This window comes from Elgaria multicarinata, chromosome 7 (genome assembly GCF_023053635.1).
Source record: "Elgaria multicarinata webbii isolate HBS135686 ecotype San Diego chromosome 7, rElgMul1.1.pri, whole genome shotgun sequence".
Taxonomy (NCBI): Eukaryota; Metazoa; Chordata; class Lepidosauria; order Squamata; family Anguidae; genus Elgaria; species Elgaria multicarinata.
Window position 1 is genome coordinate 27,258,412 of NC_086177.1, and position 22,641 is coordinate 27,281,052.

Sequence of the window (22,641 nt, forward strand, 5' to 3'; positions counted from 1 at the left end):
ACTAAGGAAAGGGCCTTTTCAGTGGTGACACCCTGGTTGTGGAACGCCCTCTCCAGAAAGGCCCGCCTGGTGCTTACATTCAGGCCTTTCCGGTGTCCGGTGAAGTCCTTTTATTCTCCCGAGATTTTTAGTTCAGTTAGTGCTTTAAATCTGGCACAGCTGCTGCTTTTTTAAAAACTTTGGTTTTATTCTGTTGTCTGAAAAGGGTGTGCTTTTTTCTATTGTTTTATTATCTTTTTATATTCTACGGTTTTAAGTTTTATTGTGTGAATCTTTTCTTGGATGGTTCAGAAATGTACTAAATAAAAAGCTTTCACCTGGTGAGCCGCACATGCTTTATAGATAACGTTACAGATAAAGAGGAAGAAGCAGGGTGGGAGAGGGGGGAAACCAATGCCTCGTACCTTGTTCCAATATCCAGCCAGCTTCCGTAATCTTTAACCAGAAAGAAGAAGTGCTGGGGGGAGAGAAAAGAACACAACTTCGTTCAGTAAATAAACATTGCATACTGATAATGACAAGGCTCAAATGCAGGTTTCCAAGTGTTTATTCAGGGCATTTAAATCTTGGAAGTAAAAGATGAACAGGCTCCATCAGATAATGTTTAACCGAACAACAAACAGTTCAAGAAACAAGTCATTCAGGACGTGGACCTGAAGAGGAGAGAGCGAGGTTCAGACTCCTGCTAAGCTCTGAATTCTCTGGGCCGTGTTTGATATCACCAATGCCGTGTGCAGGGGCAGTGCCAGACTATTTTGCGCCCTAGGCAAGGTGAGCTACTTTACACACACCCCGGCCCCCAAAAATGCCAACTTTGATTTTTAAGAACATATGTTTCCTGGAAAAAATAAGAAGCACAAAACTTGAAACTGCTAAATTTATTTTAAAGTGCAAGAAATACGTCATGCCAATTCTAGCAAACAAATCAGAAATGCATTATTTAAGAGGAATATCACCTCCAAATCATCCCCCCCAACTCACACGCGTGTGTGCGCGCACACACACACACACACACACACTCAGCATCGCTCACTCCAAACAAACACACGCATGAACACATGCATTCACTCAAAGACCCCATGCACCCATACATTCTCTCTCTCTCTCTCCCGCGCGCATTCTGGAAGTCTGAATGTGGAGCCGCCCCACCCCAGAGTCCCTGGCTTCGCTTCGGCTGGGCGGGCATGGGGTGCCATCTCGCCCGCCCAGGCCCAGCTGAATCGTCGGGCCAGGCCAGCTGACAGCCAACGTGCATGAGTGCTGCGCTGTGCCCGGCACCCCTCTTAGCTTGGTGCTCTAGGCAGCCGCCTGAGTGGCCTCTATAGTAGCACCGGCCCTGGCCGTGTGGCTTCTCTTGAGCCACCATTGTAAAAATATGGCCCACAACATGATCACTTCCAGGATCCACGCTCTACTTCATTAGTTACTGCTTGCCAAGGTGAGAATGATTCTTACTGGGAAGAGAGGGGGGTGCTGGCTTTGGCGGCAGCCAACTTCCCTCTTAACATCTAATGCCTGGACGATTTTTGGCAAGGAGTTTCCCCTCAGCTTCAGTTCCCCTTACTTATATCAATTACCAACCTAAATTACGTCATTAATGCAAAGCCCTTTGCACACTAAAGAGGCTGTAGAAAGAGCGGGCGCTTCCAGGTGGAGAGCTCCTAGCTCTGTCAATCAAAAGACGTGGGGCATATATTCCAACTTTTCTTTCTTAACAGGTTTGTTTGTAGAACAAAAGAAAATACAGGAGATGCGGTGGGAAACCCGGGAAGGTTACAAGTTGACAATGATGACATCTAGGTGCCCCATAAAATTCTGTGAATGAAACAGGGCAATTGTGTAACAAAAGCCTCACCTGGAAGCACCCCTTGTTTCTGGTGGCTGTCTAGAAGCCACAGCGTGATTTCCCTGAGCCCCTGAATACGGCCAAGTAGGGGGGCCCCGCACCAGTGGGGCAGGAAGCAGTGACTTTTCGGTTGCTGGCCAATAGGAAGGAACTCTATCTCTGGCTAGGGAAAAATGATATAATGCAGCTTTGTCCAACCTGATGCCCTCCAGATGTCTTGGACTTCAACTCCCATCAGCCCCAGCCAGTATGACAACAGAACAATAAACTATTTATATATGTGTAACGTAAACCTGATATGTATTTATATCTGCTACAATTACAATTATATGCAGCAAATTCCAAGAGAAGATACTGTTAATTAAGTGAAACAATTCTCAACTCTGAACTAGGCCTCTGGGCTGCAGAGCTGTTATCTAACTGCCAAATGTTCATACACACTCTTTAAACAGTGATATAATAGCATCTTCTGAATGGGCTATATACAGAGGAGTAATCACCTTGAATTTAGCAGTCTGTAGTTTGGGACCTGTAAATGTTTCCTCCTAGACATGAGTTTAAGCTGAATCAATTCAAATCAAACAATTGCCATGCTATTTCGGAAACTTATTTATTTTAATGATTATGTCTGAGAAAGGTTTTTAAAAAAACACATTAAATTGTTGACTACACTGTAATTAAAATTACAAGTCTCTGATCTCTAGCATTAGAAACGTTTCTTCTATGGCAGTAGCTCCATGATGTGACATAACAAAAGCAGAAGGTGTTGTCACTTCAAGAAGTAAAGAATAAGTGAGAACACACACAAAAGCCATAACCCCTCCCTTTACTGCTCTGAGCTTTATCACACCAGCGTTATACTGTGCAATCACTGCAAATTGCGTGCAAAGGACTCCGAAGTTTTCCAGCTTGTAATCTGCTTTGGCTGTGAAGTGCTCCCATGCATCCTGCTTTAATTGTGCTATAAAGCCAAAAGACCCGGCCTATTTTGCTACTAGTTTTGGAGCGAATCACTTGTTGTTTTCCGAGCGGCCACTGGGGGCGCAGGAGCAGGATTTGATACTTTCAGGCATTCAAATTAAACAAATGCTTACATCTGTGTAAGTTTTAAAGATAAAGACATCAAAACTGGCACAGTAATAGATATTAAGGAGAGCTTTAAGCATACCAAATTTGAATCGGATTGGGTCATCCGTTGATTTTTTATGATTTTTTTACATTTCCCCCCTTAAATCCTTTTCCGGGTATGCAAAGGATCTTAGGAGTGCTGCCACCCGGAGTGTGATTTAGCTAGCAACAACAGCAACAACAACAGCTTAGCGCTGTAGGGGATAATTTGAGGAAAACAGGGATGTGGGATGAAGCTTTTTGAAGACACATCCCTCCAAGCCAGGCATTTAACAGCATTTAACAGCATATGCCGAGTTTTTAACTGACCCGAGAATAGTTGTTTTAAATGGGTACTTTTTTAATATACTTTTGGTGGTTTTAAATTTTGTATATCTGTTTTTAATGTTCATTGTTTTAAACTTTTGTAAACCGCCCAGAGAGCTTCAGCTATGGAACAGTATATAAATGTAATAAATAAAATAAAATAAAATAAATATCATGATGTGAAAATACACTGCAGCCAATGGCTTTTGGTTGAAATTTGCATATTTTTCATATTTTTTAACAAGGCCATTTTGATGTTAGTAATTCCAGACCCTGAATTTACAGAGCAGGATGCTGAGAGAGGCTCCATCCCCCACACTGTGTATGCAAGCTGCATCATTTATCCCTTCTTGGGTTCCCTTCCCCGACCCTTCTCACTTGATAATTCTGATATCTCCTCTGAAAAATGAAGGCCAACATGACATATTTCCCTTTTGTTCTGAAGGCAGGGAAGCAAAGAATGAAAAATTAAACACGGCACCCAGGTGCATCTGGCATTCCCTTTCACTCACAGACCTGAACATTCAGTATGAAGTAGATGAAAACCTAGCAATCCTAACTTAAAAATAGCACAGTGAAAGAACTGAAATAATGAAGATTATGTCTCTTCTGATGCATTCACTAGATGATGTACAAAGGATTGTGAAGCGGGGGGTGGGGGCAGGGATTCTATCTGCAATTTATGCAGGGTTTCAATTCAACTCCCTGCCCTAGTTCTAGAAACTTTGAAGTCTGAAACTAATTCAGATCTCTCTTGATTGAATTAGCAGAGCTCTTCGGATTTTGATCTTGTTTGTACAGAATGTCCAACAGTAGCTTACCAAAGCCATAATGTCTGAAATCACAAGAACAATGAGGAAAAGCCTGGGGAAAAAAGAGAGACGTGTGTGTCAGAGGAAGACCATAATTCAGAGTTCAACAACAGTGCAACAACAAAGCTTAATATAATCCCAAGAATATGACAGAACGTGTTCAAAAGGCAAGGTACAATTCTCCTTTGATCTATTTTCTTAGCCTTATGTGTCCAGGGTTATCAAGACTATATACACTCTGTGCTATCAGACAGTGGGAGAGGAAATCAGAATGTTTTGCATCAAGGCAAGTGGAATTCCATGACCTGTTGAAATTATATAAAGTAAACCAGTTCCCTACAGTCACATATTTTTTACATAGTTTGTTTTACTTCCGCTACTCATGGGGCAGGGGAAAACTTTCCAGGACACTGAGATTCAAGTGATTACTAAAAACCTTGTTAAGCTCCTCCTCAGGCGTACAACATTTCACAAAAACACTTTTCAAGAATTATCTGCTTATTTATATTCCTAGCCACCTTTCTTTCAAGGAGCTCAAGGGTGGTATATATATGATTCGTCCTCTTCCCCCATCCATTTTATCCTCTTAACCACCCGCATGTGAGGTAAGAACCCAGACCTCCCCAACCCTAGTCAGACACTATAACCACTACACCACACTATTTGTTTATTTATTATTGCATTTATATCCTGGCTTTTTTCTTGCAAAGAACCCAAGGTGGCGTACATAATCCTCCTCCTCTCCACTCTGTCCTCACAACAACAACCCTGTGAGGTGGGTTGGGCTGAGAGTCTGTGACTGGCCCAAAGTCACCCAGTGAGATTCCAAGGCCAAATGGGGACTAGAACCTGGATCTCCCGACTCCCAGGCCGAGACTTTAGCCACTACACCACATTGGCTCACACTAAGATGAGCTCTACAGCCTTAAGGACTAGAAACTTGCTTTACAAAGAGAACGCTTTTTCTCAGAATCCTGATTTCTGCGGCCTGCACCAAATCAGCTGCTTTGGGCAAAGTGCCCACCCATCATCCATGCTATATAACAAACAATAGAGTGGATACAGCTACAAGGCAAGGCATGTTTTTGGCTGAAGCTTTAGAGTGATTTCTAAGAAAACATGGTATGAGGCCTCACACCTGCCAGGTACCCACCTTATACTTCCAGATAGGTAGGGGTATGGCAGGGCTGCGTTTTGTCAGTGATGAACCTAGAAAGCCTGCACAATGCAGTTGATAGAATGCTAGACTTCACCTAGGGAGATTGGCTTCAAATCCCTGCTCAGCTCATTGCAAGACCAACATCTCTTGGCCTGGCCTAGCCTACCTCATGGGGTTGTGAGGATACTGGTGCATACGTTACCCCAAGCTCCTTGGAAGAATGTATGATACAAATGTGATAAAATAAAAAGTTAGTTAAATGTCATACATGCTCTGAGTCACCCTTTTCGTTCATTTGCATAGTTTTCAAAATATGTCTGTTTTCTACAACCGAAAACTGTCTCTGGTGGTTCAACCTACAGGACTACTGTTGTAGTCCAACAGATGTTGGACTACAACTCCCATCATTCATGACCACTGACCATGCTGGCTGGGGCTTTGGGTTCCAACATCTGCCAGGACAGAATTTTCCCAACCCCATGCGTTATAGCTATTTGGCCTGAGCCCTGATCTCTTCACTGGAGTCTCTCTCACCCCTTAGCCTTGCTGAGGTATTTGCCAGAACACAGCTGGGTTAAAAGTGTCCAGAAGGCAGCGCTGGGCAGGCAAGCCTTTCCCCCAACAGCCCTGGGCCTCTGCAGAGCTTCTCAGTAGCGTTTCTTAGCATGTTCAGCTGAACGTGCTTGGAAGCACTGGCACGTTCGGGAACTCCAGATAAGGTCCAAGCACGGAGAGCCTTCTACCCATATTCTGCAGAGGAGTTGCACGCCCAGGGATGTTGGGGGTGGGACTTTCATGTGCACCTGGAGATAGAATCATAGAATCATAGAATAGCAGAGTTGGAAGGGGCCTACAAGGCCATCGTGTCCAACCCCCTGCTCAATGCAGGAATCCACCCTAAAGCATCCCTGCTTTAGGGGCGGGGCTTCTATACGCACCTGGGGACATTGGGGGGATGGGCCTTCCATGGGCACCCCTGCCACCAGCACACTTTTAACATTCAGCCAAGCATCTGAACAAGCCTCTTATGGAGGCAAGCTCCCAGTTACAGCTCTCACCTTCGTCAAGAGTAGTAAGACAGCTCTCAGTGCCTGCACCAGAACTTTATGTTTATTTGTTCCAGGCTGATAAGGCAGTCTCTCTTCAGCGAAGGCCATTAAATGACAAGACCGCACCCCCCCCCCCCAAATCAGGTTCATGAATGGTTGAGCGTTGATTTCCACTTAGCCCTGAGGCACAAGAAACTAGTTATCCGAGTCTTTGGTATACAAGACCATTTGTGTTCGGAAAAAAGCACATTTCAGCGAATGAAATGGACTATGAGCAAGTGAAGTGAAATACTGCTAAAGACCTTTTCATTATCTTTATCTTTTCATTAAGCGATTGAAATATTAGGCCACGTGAAAACTGTTCTAAATCGCTAATGACTGGTTTTGCCAGGGACTTGCACTAAAGTAATGCTGCAAACAGCTGACCTAGTAGCAGGAAGAGGAGATGGGTCATTAACTGTAATAATAATTTAATTCGTAAGAATTATAATTATAAGAGTGCTATCAGTTACAGTGTGAAATTTCATTAAAAAGTGCTATACCATGGCACTGAGCAAGATTGCCACAATAGCATCTAACAAATGATCTCCCTCGGAGAAAAACCAAAATCTGGTCATATTATTAAGAATCAACTCGGTAAATTAACTATACCTTACAAGATCATTAAAAAATGTGACAATTCCAGTTCCTGCAGATTAGTTTACAAGCTTCTTTGCCTTTGCAAAGCACAACGGGTTCCATCACATTGTTGAAATTACCGTCAAAACATTCGGCGATGATCCCACAGGGAGATAAATATATGTACCCGTCAACTAATAAGACAGCAAGAAATCACCCGAACGAACTTTCATTGTTTATGGGTCCACGTCACATTCAGGATCATAAACAAACAAAAACACACACTCTTCATTAAATGTGAGAGTATCCTTAACCACAACCCTTCCTCTGCATAGATTAGAAGTATGTTCTCTTACAGCATACAAAAGACAGAGGACATCAAATTCTATAGGCAATACTAATGATGGTACTGAAAAGCTTTGATTGGACAACAGATAGGGTGGCCAAGTGTCTCCTTTTATAGAGGAGAGTCCTCTATTTGAAGAGCAACCAGAAGGTTGCTCTTTATTTTGAAGGTGTCCTCTATCTGAAGGGCTGCCTTGGCCAATTCCAGTATAAAAGATAAAGAACCATCAGCCCAGGGGCCTTGAAGCTACCCACCAATAGCACCTGGACAGCAGGTTGAGCAAGGCACACAGGTCCCCCCGGTTGCAGTCTTCCCCGCTATGGTGAGATCTAATGAATTTCTATTTAAATTATAATCATTTGTAAATTTGCATCTATAAATGTAATGCACATTTTATGTAAATACACATTTTATGTAAATACATATTTTATGCAAATCCAGGCTACCTGGGCTCCCCAGAGGGCCACGCCCACTCCCCTGGCTCCACCCACTCTTTACCCAGCCAACAATGGTTTGGTGGTTTCCGAAGTTTTCTGCATCCCTCCCCCTCCAATTTAAAAGGTTGAAATTTCTTACCTAAATGTGGCAGGAAGAGCTTTAAGCTAATAGATGCTGGCATTTTTTGTGGCTTTGCCCATCCTTTTGCCTTTAACCCTCACCACTGGACTGAGGCTCTCGACTGCTTTTCCAAAATTGAATTTGCCCTCTGGCTGAAAGAATTCCCCACCCACCCTGCTCTACATGGAGTGCCTACATCACACCTTATTTTAGGTGCGTGGAGGTGGCGAGGGAGTGTGAATGCTCCGCCACTGCACTGTTTATCACCCCCCTACCCCCAATAAATGCCATAGCCACCCTAAGGCATATAGCTATGCTAGTGGACAATCAGACGACTCACAAGAGGTATCTATTTGATGAGCTGTACCACTTCAAACTTCAAGGAGGAGAAATCATGTTTCAATGGGCATGGCGATATCCCGGGGATCGTCCCGGGATCATCCCTGTGCATCCACATGATGCACAGGGCATCCCGGGAGCAGAGAGGGATGATCCCTGCATTTCCCCGGGATACACATTTTTCTTGCTTTTCCCCGCAGTCCTGGGATTATCCCAAGACCGTGGCACGTGTTGGCAGCCATCCCAGTATAGTACTGGCTCCTCACGAGTAAGTGCAAGGAGCCGGGCAAAAGGCACGGAGCTCTGCAAGTGCTCTGTGGCCATCAGGGGGGAGCAAGATCAGAGATTTTTTTAAAAAACACACAACCCACCTACCTTTGTGCTGGTGCGCTCAAGCTTCTTAAAAAAAATGGCGGGTGTGACGTCCTCTTCCTCCTGGGACATTGCGCACCGCGTGTAGACGAGGGGCACGATCTCACGATCATCATATCACGAGATCATCCCCCTCGTCTAGCCATGCCCAATGTTACCCCATGAACACCTGCATATAGAAAACTAGCATGCCCCCAAAAGCTTTCTACCATGCAGTCTAGTGGATGTATAAGTGTCTCCTGGTTAGAATCATAAATACCCACAGTCCTGCAGATTATGCGGAAAGAACAGTTTTGTATTGTATACCTACAATACAATATCCATGGAAAATAGATGCTTCTAAGAACACAGTCCCGGTTTGGTCACACGGGGGGGGGGGGGGGGATAGTTTTAAACAAACTTTTTTAAAAATCAGATTTGATCAGCTTGAATTCTTTCTACAGTGAATGAACATGGTTAATTGTGTCTAATGCTGGGATTTACAAAGCAGTCGCTTCAGACTGTTTCACTTTTATCCCATAATAGAACCCAAAGCAACTGCTGCTTCGGTAAAAGCATTTACTGTACCTTTTAGATGATAGCTGGGTTGTGACTTGAACAGCTTCAAAAGCACATGACACAAGAACAAAGGGGATTGCAATCTGTTGAGGACATAGAATTACATTAAGCTAATGGCAATCTCTTCGCAAACAAAAGAAGAGCCCAAAATTAACATCGGTAGTATTTTTTGAGACAGTGAAAGTTAAGCCTTACAAAACTCGTAATATAACAGCTCCCATTAAGACATTTTATTTGGGTAATAGATGTGTTAACTTCAGTCATGGCAAGGTAGATCCTGTGCAATACATTAAGACACATTAACAAGCTTGGATTTTATTTTATCATTTCTGACACTGTGGTTAGTATTTTAGACACGTTATTAAAATATAGGGAATGTGTTATGTCATTGGGTTCCCCCCCCCCACCTCCTGCTTTCAAGGTATATTTCCCAGGAAGGGGGTATAAAAAAGTGAGAGAGCCAGAGGGAAGCGAGGGAGAAAACCAGAACATGCAAAAGAAGCAGCCTGGAAAAGTCTAAACATAGCTAGGGTAAAGGAACTTGCGTTTTTGCAACTTTTACTTTCCTATAATGCCTTTTGTATCACTCAGCTTTATTGAGAAAATACCTTTCATTGTGATTTACTTGTTTTAATTTACTAGTAAACTGTTGTATTAAGCCAAGTGTCTAGAGTGTCCCTCACCCCACGTCTACAACCGAAACCCCACGTTACTGGGAAGGGGAAGGGGAAGGAAGGATGGTGGAACACTCAAGGAGGCAAAAGATCCTTAAGGAGTTGCTCAGGGGATCCAGGTCATAGGTGGTTTGTAATAGCGTTTGGAGTTTCCAGTGCACGTATAACACAATAATCTGAGATCTGAATTAACGTAACACTGTTGTCTGGTGAGGTTTGGAGGTGTGGGTGGTGATGTTGCATAACCTCATAGCGCGCCATTAGCTCTTCTTCAATGCTATCTCTCTGCTGTGGGGTTTTAAGTGGTGCGCTCCTGAGCTGCAGATAGTGAGCTCTGCTACCTTATTAAGGCAGAATGAGGAATGATCAACAAACCTCTTGTCAATTTCATCTCATTTTTGCCTGGAAACTGTGGCAGGATTCCTGGAGAGACATCAATTCCTTTTCTTTTTAAGTAAAAGTAGCTTCACTTTAGTACTCATGTGCAACACACTGCTTTTGATGTGAACATCACCCCCCACCCCGCCACACACAAACACACATTCTCTTCTCTTCATAGCCATCCTAATGGGCTTTGGTTTTTTAGAGTGTGTGTGTAAGTGTGTTTTGCTACAAGCAGCAGCTCCAAGTATAAATTCATACAGAATTCTACGTATTATTTTCCTGCGGTAACATAATGCCACAGGAAAATAATACACAATGTGGCGTAGTGGCTAGAGTGTCAGACTGGGAGTTGGGAGATCCAGGTTCTAGCCTCCACTCGGCCATGGAAGCAACACAAGGAACAGCAAATTGGAGTATTAGTAATATACCATTTAAACACATTTTACATAAATGAGGCATATGCATGGGTGTGTATATATTAATTACAGTGCAGTGTAGTGGCAAAAGTGTTGGTCTGGGAGTTGGGAGAACCAAGTTCTAGGCCCCGCTCAGCCATGGAAACCCACTGGGTGACTTTGGGCCAGTCACAGACTCTCAGCCCAGCCTACCTCACATGGTTGTTGTTGTGAGGATAAAATGGAGAGGAGGAGGATTATGTATGCCGCCTTGGGTTCATTGGAGGAAAAAAGGCGGGATATAAATGTAATAAATGAATGAATGAATGAATAAATAAATAAATATTATTTTAACAGTATTCATTTTTAGTTTGACAGAATAAACAGTACAGATTAGAATATAAAGAAAATGTAAAAATAGCAGAAAAAACAGGCTAAATAAAACGTATGTTAAGATATGACCAAATTAAAAACATGGGGTAGTATCCAACGTTAGTCCTAAATAGAGTAGACCCATTGGAACGAATCAGACTTAAATTAGACAAAACTAACGCAAGTCCCATTCATTTCAATGACTCTAATCAACATAGGATTAACAATGGTTACTGCCATAGTGTTTTATATTTAAGATGTATTACAAGAACACAGGTGTTCCTGCACCAAATGGCATGTCATATGTTAGATTTGCATCACAATCCTATCCGGGTTTACTTAGAAGTAAGAACATAAGAACTGCCATGCTGGATCAGACCAAGGGTCCATCCAGTCCAGCACTCTGTTCACACAGTGGCCAACCAGCCATCGGCCAGGGATGAACAAGCAGGACATGGCGCAACAGCACCCTCCCACCCGTGTTCCCCAGCAATTGGTGCACACAGGCTTACTGCCTTGAAGTCCCACTGGTTTCAACAGAGCTTATTGCCAAGTAAGTGTGCATATGATTGCCAGCTTAGCCAATTAGATGGCAATGTTCCCTAAAGAGGCAATTACTAACCTTCAACAAGAGCAAAGCTCCCATCAGGAAAGGGCTGAACACCGTCAAGAAGCAATAGACCGAAGTTGGATCAAAGCTAGACGCCCAGGATGATAAGAAAATATACATTATCCATATGTATTTTTGCAAGCAATACTTTCCACAAGGAAATAGCAGACATATTTTTTCTGCTATAAAAATGTGGCACATTATGTAATAATCTCACTGATGGTTTGTTCATATTGCTTCTACTTTTGCAGGTTGACTTCAGGGTTTTTCATGTTACAACTTCTTGCCTGTTACCTAAAACTATAAACTGATGTATAGATATTTTAAAATAGCACCTTTGGTTTTGCAAAACACTTCCCAACCTCTGTGTTTCACAACTGTCAGGTCACCACTTGGATGTGTCCAGACAAAGATTTTTATGCACGCTGCTGCAGGGCACAAGAGTTGGCACATTTCTTGCCGCTACTCATGATCCGTTGCTACTTATGCACCCATTTCCTGGGGGGTTTTCCCAACATAGAACAACCCATGAGATACGTCCCAGCTTTTGTGCAATTTGTCTGGGCCAAAATCTCAGGCCTTCCTTCTTTTCAACCACTGTCCCATGCTATTCCTCTTTCACTATCAAATTTGTAGTTATGACCAATAGGAAAAGCAAGATGTGTATGTGTGTGTCTAAGACACACAGTAAATGTGTGCCGTAGCACATCCAGGCATTCACCCTAAGCACTTGCTCATTTTATCTGCTAAGACTAGCTGTAAAGATTGAGAAGTTTTTCCGTGACCTGAACCACCGGATTTAGCATGGACCCAAGCAAAGACAAAAAGGGCTTACAAATTGTGAGGTAGAAGACTTTATTAAGACTAAAGGTAGGGTAGATACATGGGAAGAATAACTAAAAACAACTTGAAACATGCATAGCATAAAAACCCAGTAGCAGATAAAACAATCACATCTTAACTGTGACTACTCACTTATAAGCAGGGCCTTGCCTCCCCACCATGTTTCTCTTCACATCCTTTGGTTTGGCAAAGACCAAACAAGGAGTTTGGGGCAGGTCCCCAACTATAAACTTTTTCTCCTGTTTCCTCTTGCCCTCCACCCTCCTTCCTCAACCTCTGAGATGACTCACAGCATTGAAGTAGGTAAGAAGCGTCTTCCTGGCACCAAGGCTCTTTGTCATTTAGAACTTGCGCATATTAATACCAAACTAAAACTACCCTTTCCGAACTACATCACCCATTTGTCCTCTGCCCAGCGCAGTCTATCTGCTCTCCTTCACACTAGCTACTTCACAATTTGATGGAATTTCATGCAACGCTCAACAGAGGGCTGCTGCCCAGTTGCATCCTCTGCCCGTACTCCATACCATTAAGCCAGATATGCCTATAGGCTAGGGTGACCATATGAAAAGGAGGACAGGGCTCCTGTATCTTTAATAGTTGCATAGAAAAAGGGAATTTCAGCAGGTGTCATTTGTATATATGGAGAACCTGCTGAAATTTCCTCTTCATTACAACATTTAAAGCTGCAGGTGCACTGCCCTCTTTTAAATCTGGTCACTCTAGTATAGCTCCTGCACTTTAACTGTTGTGATGAAGAGGAATTTTCACCAGGTTCTCCATATATACAAATGACACCTGCTGAAATTTCCTTGTCTATACAACTGTTAAAGATACAGGAGCCCTGTCCTCCTTTTCATACGGTCACCCTACTATAGGCCATTTCCCAATGTTCCTCTGGTCCACAACCAACAGCCAACGATGCTGAGCAGGAGCACAGAAACACAGGGAAACAGCATGGCTAAACCTGACTAATGGTTGTGGGATAAAGGCATGAGACCACAGCATGGAGCTGCTGTATCTTGCCCCTCTGCACTTCCACCCTCAAAGTTCTCTGTTCCTCTTTTGAGCATTCTTCATCATGTTTACTCAAGTGTGGTGAGCGGACAGACTCAATTGCACAAATTCTGTACTTATTAAGAAAAAAAAAGGTGGGGAAGAACACTCCACCCATCCCAGTAGCCTGCAACCTCAAGGGATGCACGCACATGTGGCGTGCATGTTCCGAAAACGTGCAAAGAGACAGAAGTGAAATGACCTGCAACAAGAGCACCCATCTGGATGCATCCGTACCTCCATTTTACAGCTGGCAAAATCTCAAAAGCCAGAGAGAGGAGGCTTTTCAGGACCCTGCATACCTTTGCCCCTCCTTGTGACGAGCAGAAACAATATTATGAAAAATAAGAAACATCACAGACTATGGAAAATAAAATAAAGGATGCAATGATAAGAAAAGCTTGATCAAGTTGCATCGTCCAAAGAGAGTTCAGCTGAAACAGAGCAGAAGCATTGCAATCATTTCTTTTCACCCAACTTCTCTGGATATAGCTAACGATAGTTACCTGTTAACAGAAGCTATGTTTCCAGTACCGAAAAAGGCTGTCACTATGAAGAAAACCTGCACAGCGCTAAGGAAAATGCAAACTGACACACTTCTTTCATGTACCAAAAATATAAGAAAGCAGCATTTCTGACGACAATTTTGCATCACAATCGTAAGGTAAAGGTAAAGATCTCCGGGTCACTCCAGCATCCTGGGCTTAGATCAAATAAGGACTTACAGTGCATGTCTGCCCATTTTGTTCAAGGGAAAGTGTGCATAGGGCTTCAACCTCAAGTCAGGAAAAGCACATCAGCCAGATCTCCTGAGACCTACACTAAAATAGCCTTGGCAACCTATTATGTGTTTTACTCGCATTGCAACGATACGTTTACAAATGACGGGGCGTCCCCTGAAGAATGCATAACAGATGTTACACCCTCCCATTTCCTCGCCAACTAATACATTTCAGTCCCTCAGTTCAGGCACTATTTTCTGTACATATCGAAGAGAGGTAGGGGAAAGAAGGACGTGTGCCATTAGAGTACCCGCTTCCAAGCCTATCATGCACAGAGGTGAGGAGTAATGTTTGCACAGGCCATTAGTACACTGTTGGAATACACTTCCAAAGAGATGCATTTGCCTGAATGAGAATTTACTGATCGATGTAAACATATTCTCTGCAGCCCAGGAAGGCTCTCTCAGAGGAAGACTCAACCAGCACCCCGTAACCAATCTAATGCACCAACTCGTTCCCTTCCAGCTCATTCCCTCCTGTATCCTAACATTGTGTTAGATCCACATGACTCTTAAAATGTCAACTGAACTAACAGTAGCTGTGAAACTGAAAGAGTCTTAAAGCATGGCCGTTTTGGTTGATCAGCTCCCATGATCAAATGGGAAACGCTAGACAAGGGAAGTGTAATACAGCGGTTTTAACAGGGTCAGAGCAAGTAGTATTTACCTGTTTAAACCAGCCCTTGTAACTGTTGAGAGGTGAAGCCGATGAAAGAAAAGCCTGCCTGAAGTGAGGCAGATTAAGGGAAGCAGGAGCCGGAGTGACCTCTCTGGCCCTTCTCCCAATTCCCCAGCCTCAGTCTTGAGCTTGGCAAATGTGGGCACTGTGGCGTTACACTCCACAAGTCAGTTCCCAAATGTATGTCTGCAGTTTGTAAGTCTGTGTTGAGTTTTGAATGTTGGCCTGAGTGGGCGGAGTTAGAATGTCTTGGGAGGGGGAGGAGTGATATATAAGGGAATGACTGAGGGGATTGAGGGAGACTTGTTAGGTACTCTTAGAGTCTTTAGTGCTCTCTGTGTTTAGGGTACTTAAGTTCTGGGAAATTTGAGGTTCACTGTAGAGAGTGGTGTCTTTGGAGTGTGGTGTGCACATAGTTGATGTACATTAATCAATACAGATAATAAAGAAAGCTCAGGAGTGATTGGGTGAGAGAAAGGAAAGTGCATATGTGAATGAGTGAGAGAATTGGATGAAAGGTTTCAAAAAGGTTTTAAAGGTTTTATTTGAAACAAAGCTGGTGAACTTTTAAAAATAAATTTTAATTATTTTGTTTTTAACTACCATAAAAATCCCACGTGCCTGTTTGGCATTTATCATCTGAGGTTTACACATTTAGCACCCACTCTGACAATAATTCTCCTCAGCACATATAACTCACAGTGTTTTATTTTATATATTGAAATCCTTCTCCATTTAACCCCTTTCTCCACATAGTTTGGAGGAAGGTGGTTTTTATCCCTTGCCTCAGGCGTATCAAGCGGTGGTGCTTGGCTTGAGCAGGGAGTAGCCGTGGCCAGGCTTGGTGTTCAGTGCCTGTGTCGTGGCAGGCACCTCTACCGTTCTTTTGAAAGTGTTTTCATTTGCGGTGTTGCTGGGCGTTTTTGCAAGCTTGGCATTTTGATGTCGCGTTGTGCGGCGTCAGGGAAGCTGCATTGTAAATAAGGAAATCCAAGGCACGTACCTCACAGGTGTGTTCATCTCACTTTTTAAAATTTAGTCACTTAATGGCCCAGCCATACAACAGGCAAAAGGCTCTTCCCGGCGAGATTTATAACTACAATTCTTTTACCATGTGGCAGAGAAGGGGAGGGAGGGAGAAAAAGCAGAACAAGACAAAAGGGTGGGGCTGGAGTCTACTAAGGATGTTCAACACACACAATATTAATCCTGTTGTGGAAGATCAGGCTAACAGATGTTTTGGGACCTTCACAACAGCCTAGCTCATGAGTCCTAACAACTTTTTGGAAATTGTTTTTGATTACTTTAATTTTAAAACCTGGACACCGTATGTAGGTTCGATAGAGCAACCATAACGTTACGAGACATGCTTTCATTACACATAGGCATTGCCTGTCCTATCGACAAGCACTTTGCCTGTAATAACTCAGCAGTGATTCCAGGTTATGCCCATCCCAAGAGACAAATATTTGGACTTTGAAAGGCACAAATCATTTGAGCATAACCCCCTTCTTCCCAGAAGCAACTGGTTTTATCACTTTCACTCTGACAGCTAGCCCAAGCCACGGTGATGTGAATTTCTGTGCCACAGCTGAAGCTCTCCCAACGAGGCCTTTGCTCAAGAGGAAAAGGATATGAAGAAAAAAGATCGCCGGATGTCATCCACATGGAGTTGTCGAAACTGCGCTATATCAGTAGCGTACGAAAAGCTGAGAGCAGCAAGCTATAAAGACAGCAGAAGAGAAATCAATAAAGTAATGTCAGTCGGTATCACATTGATATTAAAGGTATATTTTCCAGGGAGCAAATGAGAAATTAAAGAGTTGTTCCTTCAAAAAAGCCAGCCTGTATTGCGATAAAAGTCTCTTCTGCTACAGTTTTATTATACTTTAATGACTCTCTCAAGAAAGTTATCGTTCAACTAGGATGATCAAGTGGAAATACTTCTACTGCCTTAGGTAAGGAAATAACTCCCCAACCTTTCCATTTGCGCTCTTATTTCTCCTTCCTTTTTCCAAATGTATAGGAAAGAGACGTATTTTCATAATTCACAAAAGATTATTTTGCAGCTCAAGCAGCATCTTCCAGTGAGCTTCGGAGAGAAGGAATTTATGCGTCAGATCACCACGGCAGGTTAACTGACTTCCCTATGATGTAGCGTTGATTTACAGCACCTGATAACATCTTCTTTCCAGTGCTCCCATATTAGATCAAACCCCGGATATGCAGACATTAGGTTACTCTAGAACAAATTAAATCAAAGAGTTGGAAGGGACCTTGAAGGTCATCTAGTCAAGCCCCCAGCTCAATGCAGGATGCAACTACAGCATCCCTCACAATTGGCCATCCAGCCTCTGTTTAAATCCGTCCAGTGAAGAAGAGCCCACCATTTCCAAAGGCCATCTGTCTCTCTGATAAGCAGCTCTCACCATTAGGAAATCTCTCCTAATGTTTCACCTGAAATCTGCTTCCCTGCAATTTCCACCCATCAGTTCTAGCTCTGCCCTCTGGAGCCATAGAGAACTATGCTCCATCATCTATGACAGTTTTTCAAATATTTGAAGACGACTATCATATCTCCTCTTAATCTTCTCCAGGCTAAAGATACTCCGGTTCCGTTCAGCAGACACATTAAACCATGGCTTTAACCACAGTGGTTAAGCCAGAAAGCTGGGCTGTGTTCAGAAGACACCTTAAACCATGGCTTTAAACACGGTGGTTAAGCCAGAAAGCTGGGCTGTGTTCAGAAGACACCTTAAATCATGGCTTTAACCACAGTGGTTAAGCCAGAAAGCCCACCTGACTTCCAGAGGCAGGGAATTCCATAGGAGGGGGGCTACCACACTGAAGGCTCTTCTCCTGGTGGACTCTAATCGGAGGATGAGTCTATGTGGAACCAGCATTTAAGTGTGAAAGCAAAAGGAAGTGCAATTTCCTCTTGTGCATTTGTAGTATTTCACTGTACTACAGGGCCACCTAGAGGTTATGCAGCAGAAAAACTACATTCCTTGTGTAGTGCTTGGATCTCAGTTCTGTGATAAAACCAAAGTAGATACAGCAGATTAACAGCCTCATGTACAAAAGCTCTAAGAGGTGCTTCCTCAGGATAAATGTCATTACACTAAAGCATTACCTTTGGCTTAAGTGAAACTCCATAACGTTGTACTGCTTCTTGTTCCAGATTTATCCACACAAACATCAACAAAGCCAATGCCAAAGGGAACAGGGCTTCATATCTGCATCGACACACATTTTGGCAGTGAGTGAAAATAAAGGAACCAAGACATTGATTTTATTTCTCCATCACCACCCCTTTCATACGGAATGCTAACCATGGGCAGTGGGGCAGAGGAGACTCCTTCACAACTGATGGCCACAGTAAAGATGAGATCTCAATATTCAAGTGAGCGTATTTCACCTCATTTGCGTATCACTTTGATTAAGGCAGCAAACAACAAATAATTGGAAGACATGTTGACAATTCTTCCTTAATTTGAAACAATTATTTTTCAAGGGTAACTACGTTCTTGGATGGAAGAACTGAAAACTGAATGATCCAAGCCTTTATTCTTATTTGCCTTCCCTCTTCTGATCTTTTACCCTTTTGGTGGAATGTGGAGGGAAGGCCTCGCATTTGCTAGCATATTTTTGTAGCCATAATAGTTAGAGACTTGATTTTGAATTAAAATGTGTGTTCTTAGAATCACAGAACCATAGAATAGTATAGTTGGAAGGGGCCTATAAGGCCACCGAGTCCAACCCCCTGTTCATACACCTTAAAGCATCCATGACAGATGGCTGTCTAGCTGCCTCTTGAATGCCTCTAGTGTGGGAGAGCCCACGACCTCCCTAGGTAACCTGTTCCATTGTCGTACTGCTCTAACTGTCAGGAAGTTTTTCCTGACTGTTAGAGCAGTACAACAATGGAACCAGTTAATTGTGAATAAACACTATCATGTGGATTATACAAATGTGCCTGGAAGTTCCACACTGACCACTGGCTGAGTGCTTACTACACTGTAGAGACCTATGCCAGCTCTGAGATTTAAAACACACATAGGAAACATCTGGAACTGTTTGTCTTATGGGTTAAATGCAAGGGTAGATTTGAAAGAACCTGGCAAAATGAAGTATATGATTTCAAGTTGCTTAATGTATACCACAACTCTCCCACCCGCCCCACACAAAACGTACTGAAATTCATTCATAAAGAAGAGAATTACCCTGTGCTAAGCAGAAGGTATGTTGACATCAAAGAAAGCAATATGCTCATCAGCCGCAGGAAAAGAAATGTAGAGCTGAGTAGTGGCACTATCAAGGATAAAGCTGCAATGGATAAAGTATTATCTGTCAATGCAAAAAATTACTTGAATACCTCCACAATGGATCCCAAAGGTTGAAACAGTGGATTACTCCTGAGCTATCAGCTAATTTGCATTCACAGTCTTGGAAGATATGATGCAGTAGAATGGCGGTGGGGTGGAGTGTCTCATTCTTCACTCTCTGGGGAAAATGCCGCTGCGTAAAGGTTACACAGGCTACAACTATTTTGAGTTTACGTCATGAAAAAGGAGGATATTTTGGATACAATTTTCCATCGGATTTCTTGCCCTTCCTCCAGTACAGAGATTTGCATTGGGGCAGGGGGAAGCTAAATGGGGTGGCGGCCAGATGACCCACCCACCCAGCCGTTTGGGGCTGGGATGACATCAGTGGAGGAGGCCACCGCACCTAGCGTCATCCAGTCCCCAGCAGAAAGGCAAGATCACATAACACAAACTCACGGCGTCTGTGGATCATACCATCTAGGATTGGAATTCTGAGTGGAGGTGGGCAGAGTTTGGGTCAAAATAAGTTTCCCCAAGAACAAGGTGAGGGAAGGATCGTGGCTCCAAAGCACATCTAGAGAACACCCAGGCAGAGTTATAGCCAGAACAGGCTCCGTCACATTGCTGATTAGTCATTCCTCAAGCTCCGGATATAAAAAACAACATTTGAGCCAAGGTTGACCAGTCATAAGTCCTGGAATTGCTTCCGGAGCTTTACCTGTTCAAGTCTGAACATGTAGGGGGATAGAGAAGTGGGGCTATGTATGCTGGCCCCGCCCCTTCAGTTTAGACCTTGCCCAATCGCGTGGAGAGCTCTACTTGCGTTGAAATGAACACGAGTAGGACTCCAGTTCAGGCCTTTCCAATTCAACACGACAACGTGCACCCATGTTTCATTTGGTACTCTCCAACCACATTAAGCCTTCACGCATTCAGGCAAATGCCTGAACAGGGCTAGATATGCAGTAGTAACACAAAGACCAAGCTTTTGAGAATGTGGGAAGTATTTTCCCCCCCTCACTGATAAGTAACCATGGCCAACCATAACAATTAGAGACCAGGCCCTCCAGCTAAGAATGAATGGTTTCGAGGTAGGCTTTTGCTCAAGCACATCTATTTATTATTATTTTTAAAAAAAACGAATCGTGGTATCTGCGTTCCAGCACAAATCTGTGTTCTCTGCAGTGGCTCCACACCTCTGGATCGGCTTCCATTGGAGAGTTCATCAGGGCCACTTCTTTGCAGTTTTTCAAGAAGAGAAGAACCACCTGTGTTCGCTTGCCTTTGTATAATGTCTGGGCTTCTGGTGTTATTGGTAAGTCCTCTTTTCACTGGTTTTTTTATTGGTAATCTCTGTTTTTATGGGATTTTATTGGATATGTTATTATGGATTTTAACTGTATCCACTTTGTGTGGTTTTTATCTTGTACGCCTCTTTGAGAGGGTTCTACCCTTAAAGGCAGTCTAAAAGTAATTTTAAATAAGTAACTAAATATAAAGCACAAACTATAATCTTGAAACAGTCAACGTCACCCATATTCTCCTGCCCAGTGTCTGGAGTAGCTTGCATGTATATATATACATACATATGCATGTAGACCTAGAGTTCTTTTCAGTCATGTTTCAGCGAGTGCTGAAAACCAACGAAACGTTCCAGAAACAAGAGAGTGTTTGATGCATCCCTTGAGGGACATTTATATTACCAAAGAGCGCTTTTCTTTCTGGCTGTAACTTAGAAGCAGAATGCATGAAGCTGTCAGACTTGGCTCCTGCCAAGGAGAGGATGGGGTGGGGAGGAAAGCAGAGGTACAGGTAAAGCAAGGCAAAGGCCAAAGCAATCTGTATTCACCTTGAGCAGGGAAAGCAAAGAGATTCCTAGTTGAGAGAGCAGGCAGGAAGTCTGACCCAGAAGTCTTCTATGGCTGTGTTCAGAAGACACCTTAAACCACGGCTTTAACCATGGTGAATAATTCAAAAAGCCTTATTCGCCGTGGTTAAAGCCATGGTTTAAGGTGTGTTCTATGAACACAGCCTGTAAGTGTTAGAGGGCTATCACCTAACCTACTCTGGTTTATGGCTATTAAGAGACTTCTAGTGCTGAACATGTGTCTTCTACCTTTGCTCATGCTGCGAATGGCAGACCTGAGACAAAAGTCGAGAGGGTCTGGGAGGCAAAGGGGGTGAGAATAGCCAGCCTGGAGCAGCAAGAGCAAATTTCCTAGATGCTGAGATAAAAGCAGCAAGCCAGACTTTTCAAAGCCTTTCGAGAGGTCAGGGTGCATGGTGCCCTTGAACTGTCAGCAGCTGGAGAGAGCAGAAATTCCAAGTTCTGTGCTTACACATAATACAAGTATCAAGACATGTTTGTTTTGCAAACAGAAAAGAAAGGTTCAACACTTGGAAAGGCCCTTATTCAAATTCATGTCAGGTTTTGAAAACTGTTCTTAGAAACAGTCTACGGTTTGGGGTTGAACATTTGGTACCTCATTAACTAACCATACCAGCTTGGACTTGCTGGTATACGGAACACAGCAGCTGCCTTATATCACATCAGACAATTAAAAACACACACATACACTGCATTTATATCCCCCCCGTCCTCCAAAAAGCTTAAGATGGTGTACATGGTTCTCCCCTCCTATGGGAAAAAAAGATTACAATGGGGCTGTTCGCACGTAACGACAATCCATCAGTTTAAACGATAGGTTGTTGGCTGTGTGTGGGACGGAGGGAATGGATGCACTGCCTGCAGCACAACCCTCCTCTTCCTCTTTGCTGCATAACCCACAGCTGGCTCAACAACCCACCATTGGTGCACCCGCTCCTTCCTGCCCCTCAGCTTTTAAACTGATGGGTTATTGTTGCATGTAAATCAGGTTGTCTTCGGGGACTGTTCAGCATAGAAAAAAAAGGCAAGTGGAGACATGGTGGAGATCTACAAAATCATGCATGGTATGGAGAATGTGAATAGGAAGACATTTTGCTCCCTCTCCAATTATACTAGAACCTGGGGTTGGTCCCATGAAGCTGAAGGGTGGGAGATTCAGGACAGATAAAAGGTAGCACTCCTTCATACAATGCATAGTTGTAAGCTGCCCAGAGAACTTCAGCTATGGGGCGGTATGAAGTTCGCTACTGCAAGGTGTAGCGATGGCCACTGATTTGGATGGCTTTAAAAGAGAGCTTCAGCTATTAGATGGTATAGATATGTAGTAAATAATAAATAAATGGGGATTACACAAAATCATGGGGGATAAGGTTATCAAAGACTATTAGTCATGGTGGTTACATTTTACCTCCATATTGGAGGCAGAATGCCTCTGTATACCATTTGCTGGGAAAGGTCCTGCTTCCCATAGACAATTGTTTGGCCACTGTGTGAAAAAAAATGCTAAACTAGACTGCTGACTCAGCATAGCTCCTCTTCT

The 22,641-nt window shown here is 43.3% G+C and overlaps 1 protein-coding gene across 1 annotated transcript in view; it reads right to left on the reverse strand.

Annotated features, from left to right (window-relative positions):
• The window catches only part of PIGN (phosphatidylinositol glycan anchor biosynthesis class N), a 103,435-nt gene that overhangs the window by 17,759 nt on the left and 63,035 nt on the right, over positions 1-22,641 (reverse strand). The window contains exons 23-30 of the mRNA XM_063130267.1: positions 19,109-19,211; positions 18,019-18,121; positions 16,522-16,608; positions 13,932-13,987; positions 11,539-11,614; positions 9,101-9,174; positions 4,102-4,144; positions 405-457 (exon numbers count right to left, since the gene is read on the reverse strand). Coding sequence (XP_062986337.1) covers positions 405-457; positions 4,102-4,144; positions 9,101-9,174; positions 11,539-11,614; positions 13,932-13,987; positions 16,522-16,608; positions 18,019-18,121; positions 19,109-19,211 — 595 coding nt within the window. The remainder of the gene's footprint in view (positions 1-404; positions 458-4,101; positions 4,145-9,100; positions 9,175-11,538; positions 11,615-13,931; positions 13,988-16,521; positions 16,609-18,018; positions 18,122-19,108; positions 19,212-22,641) is intronic.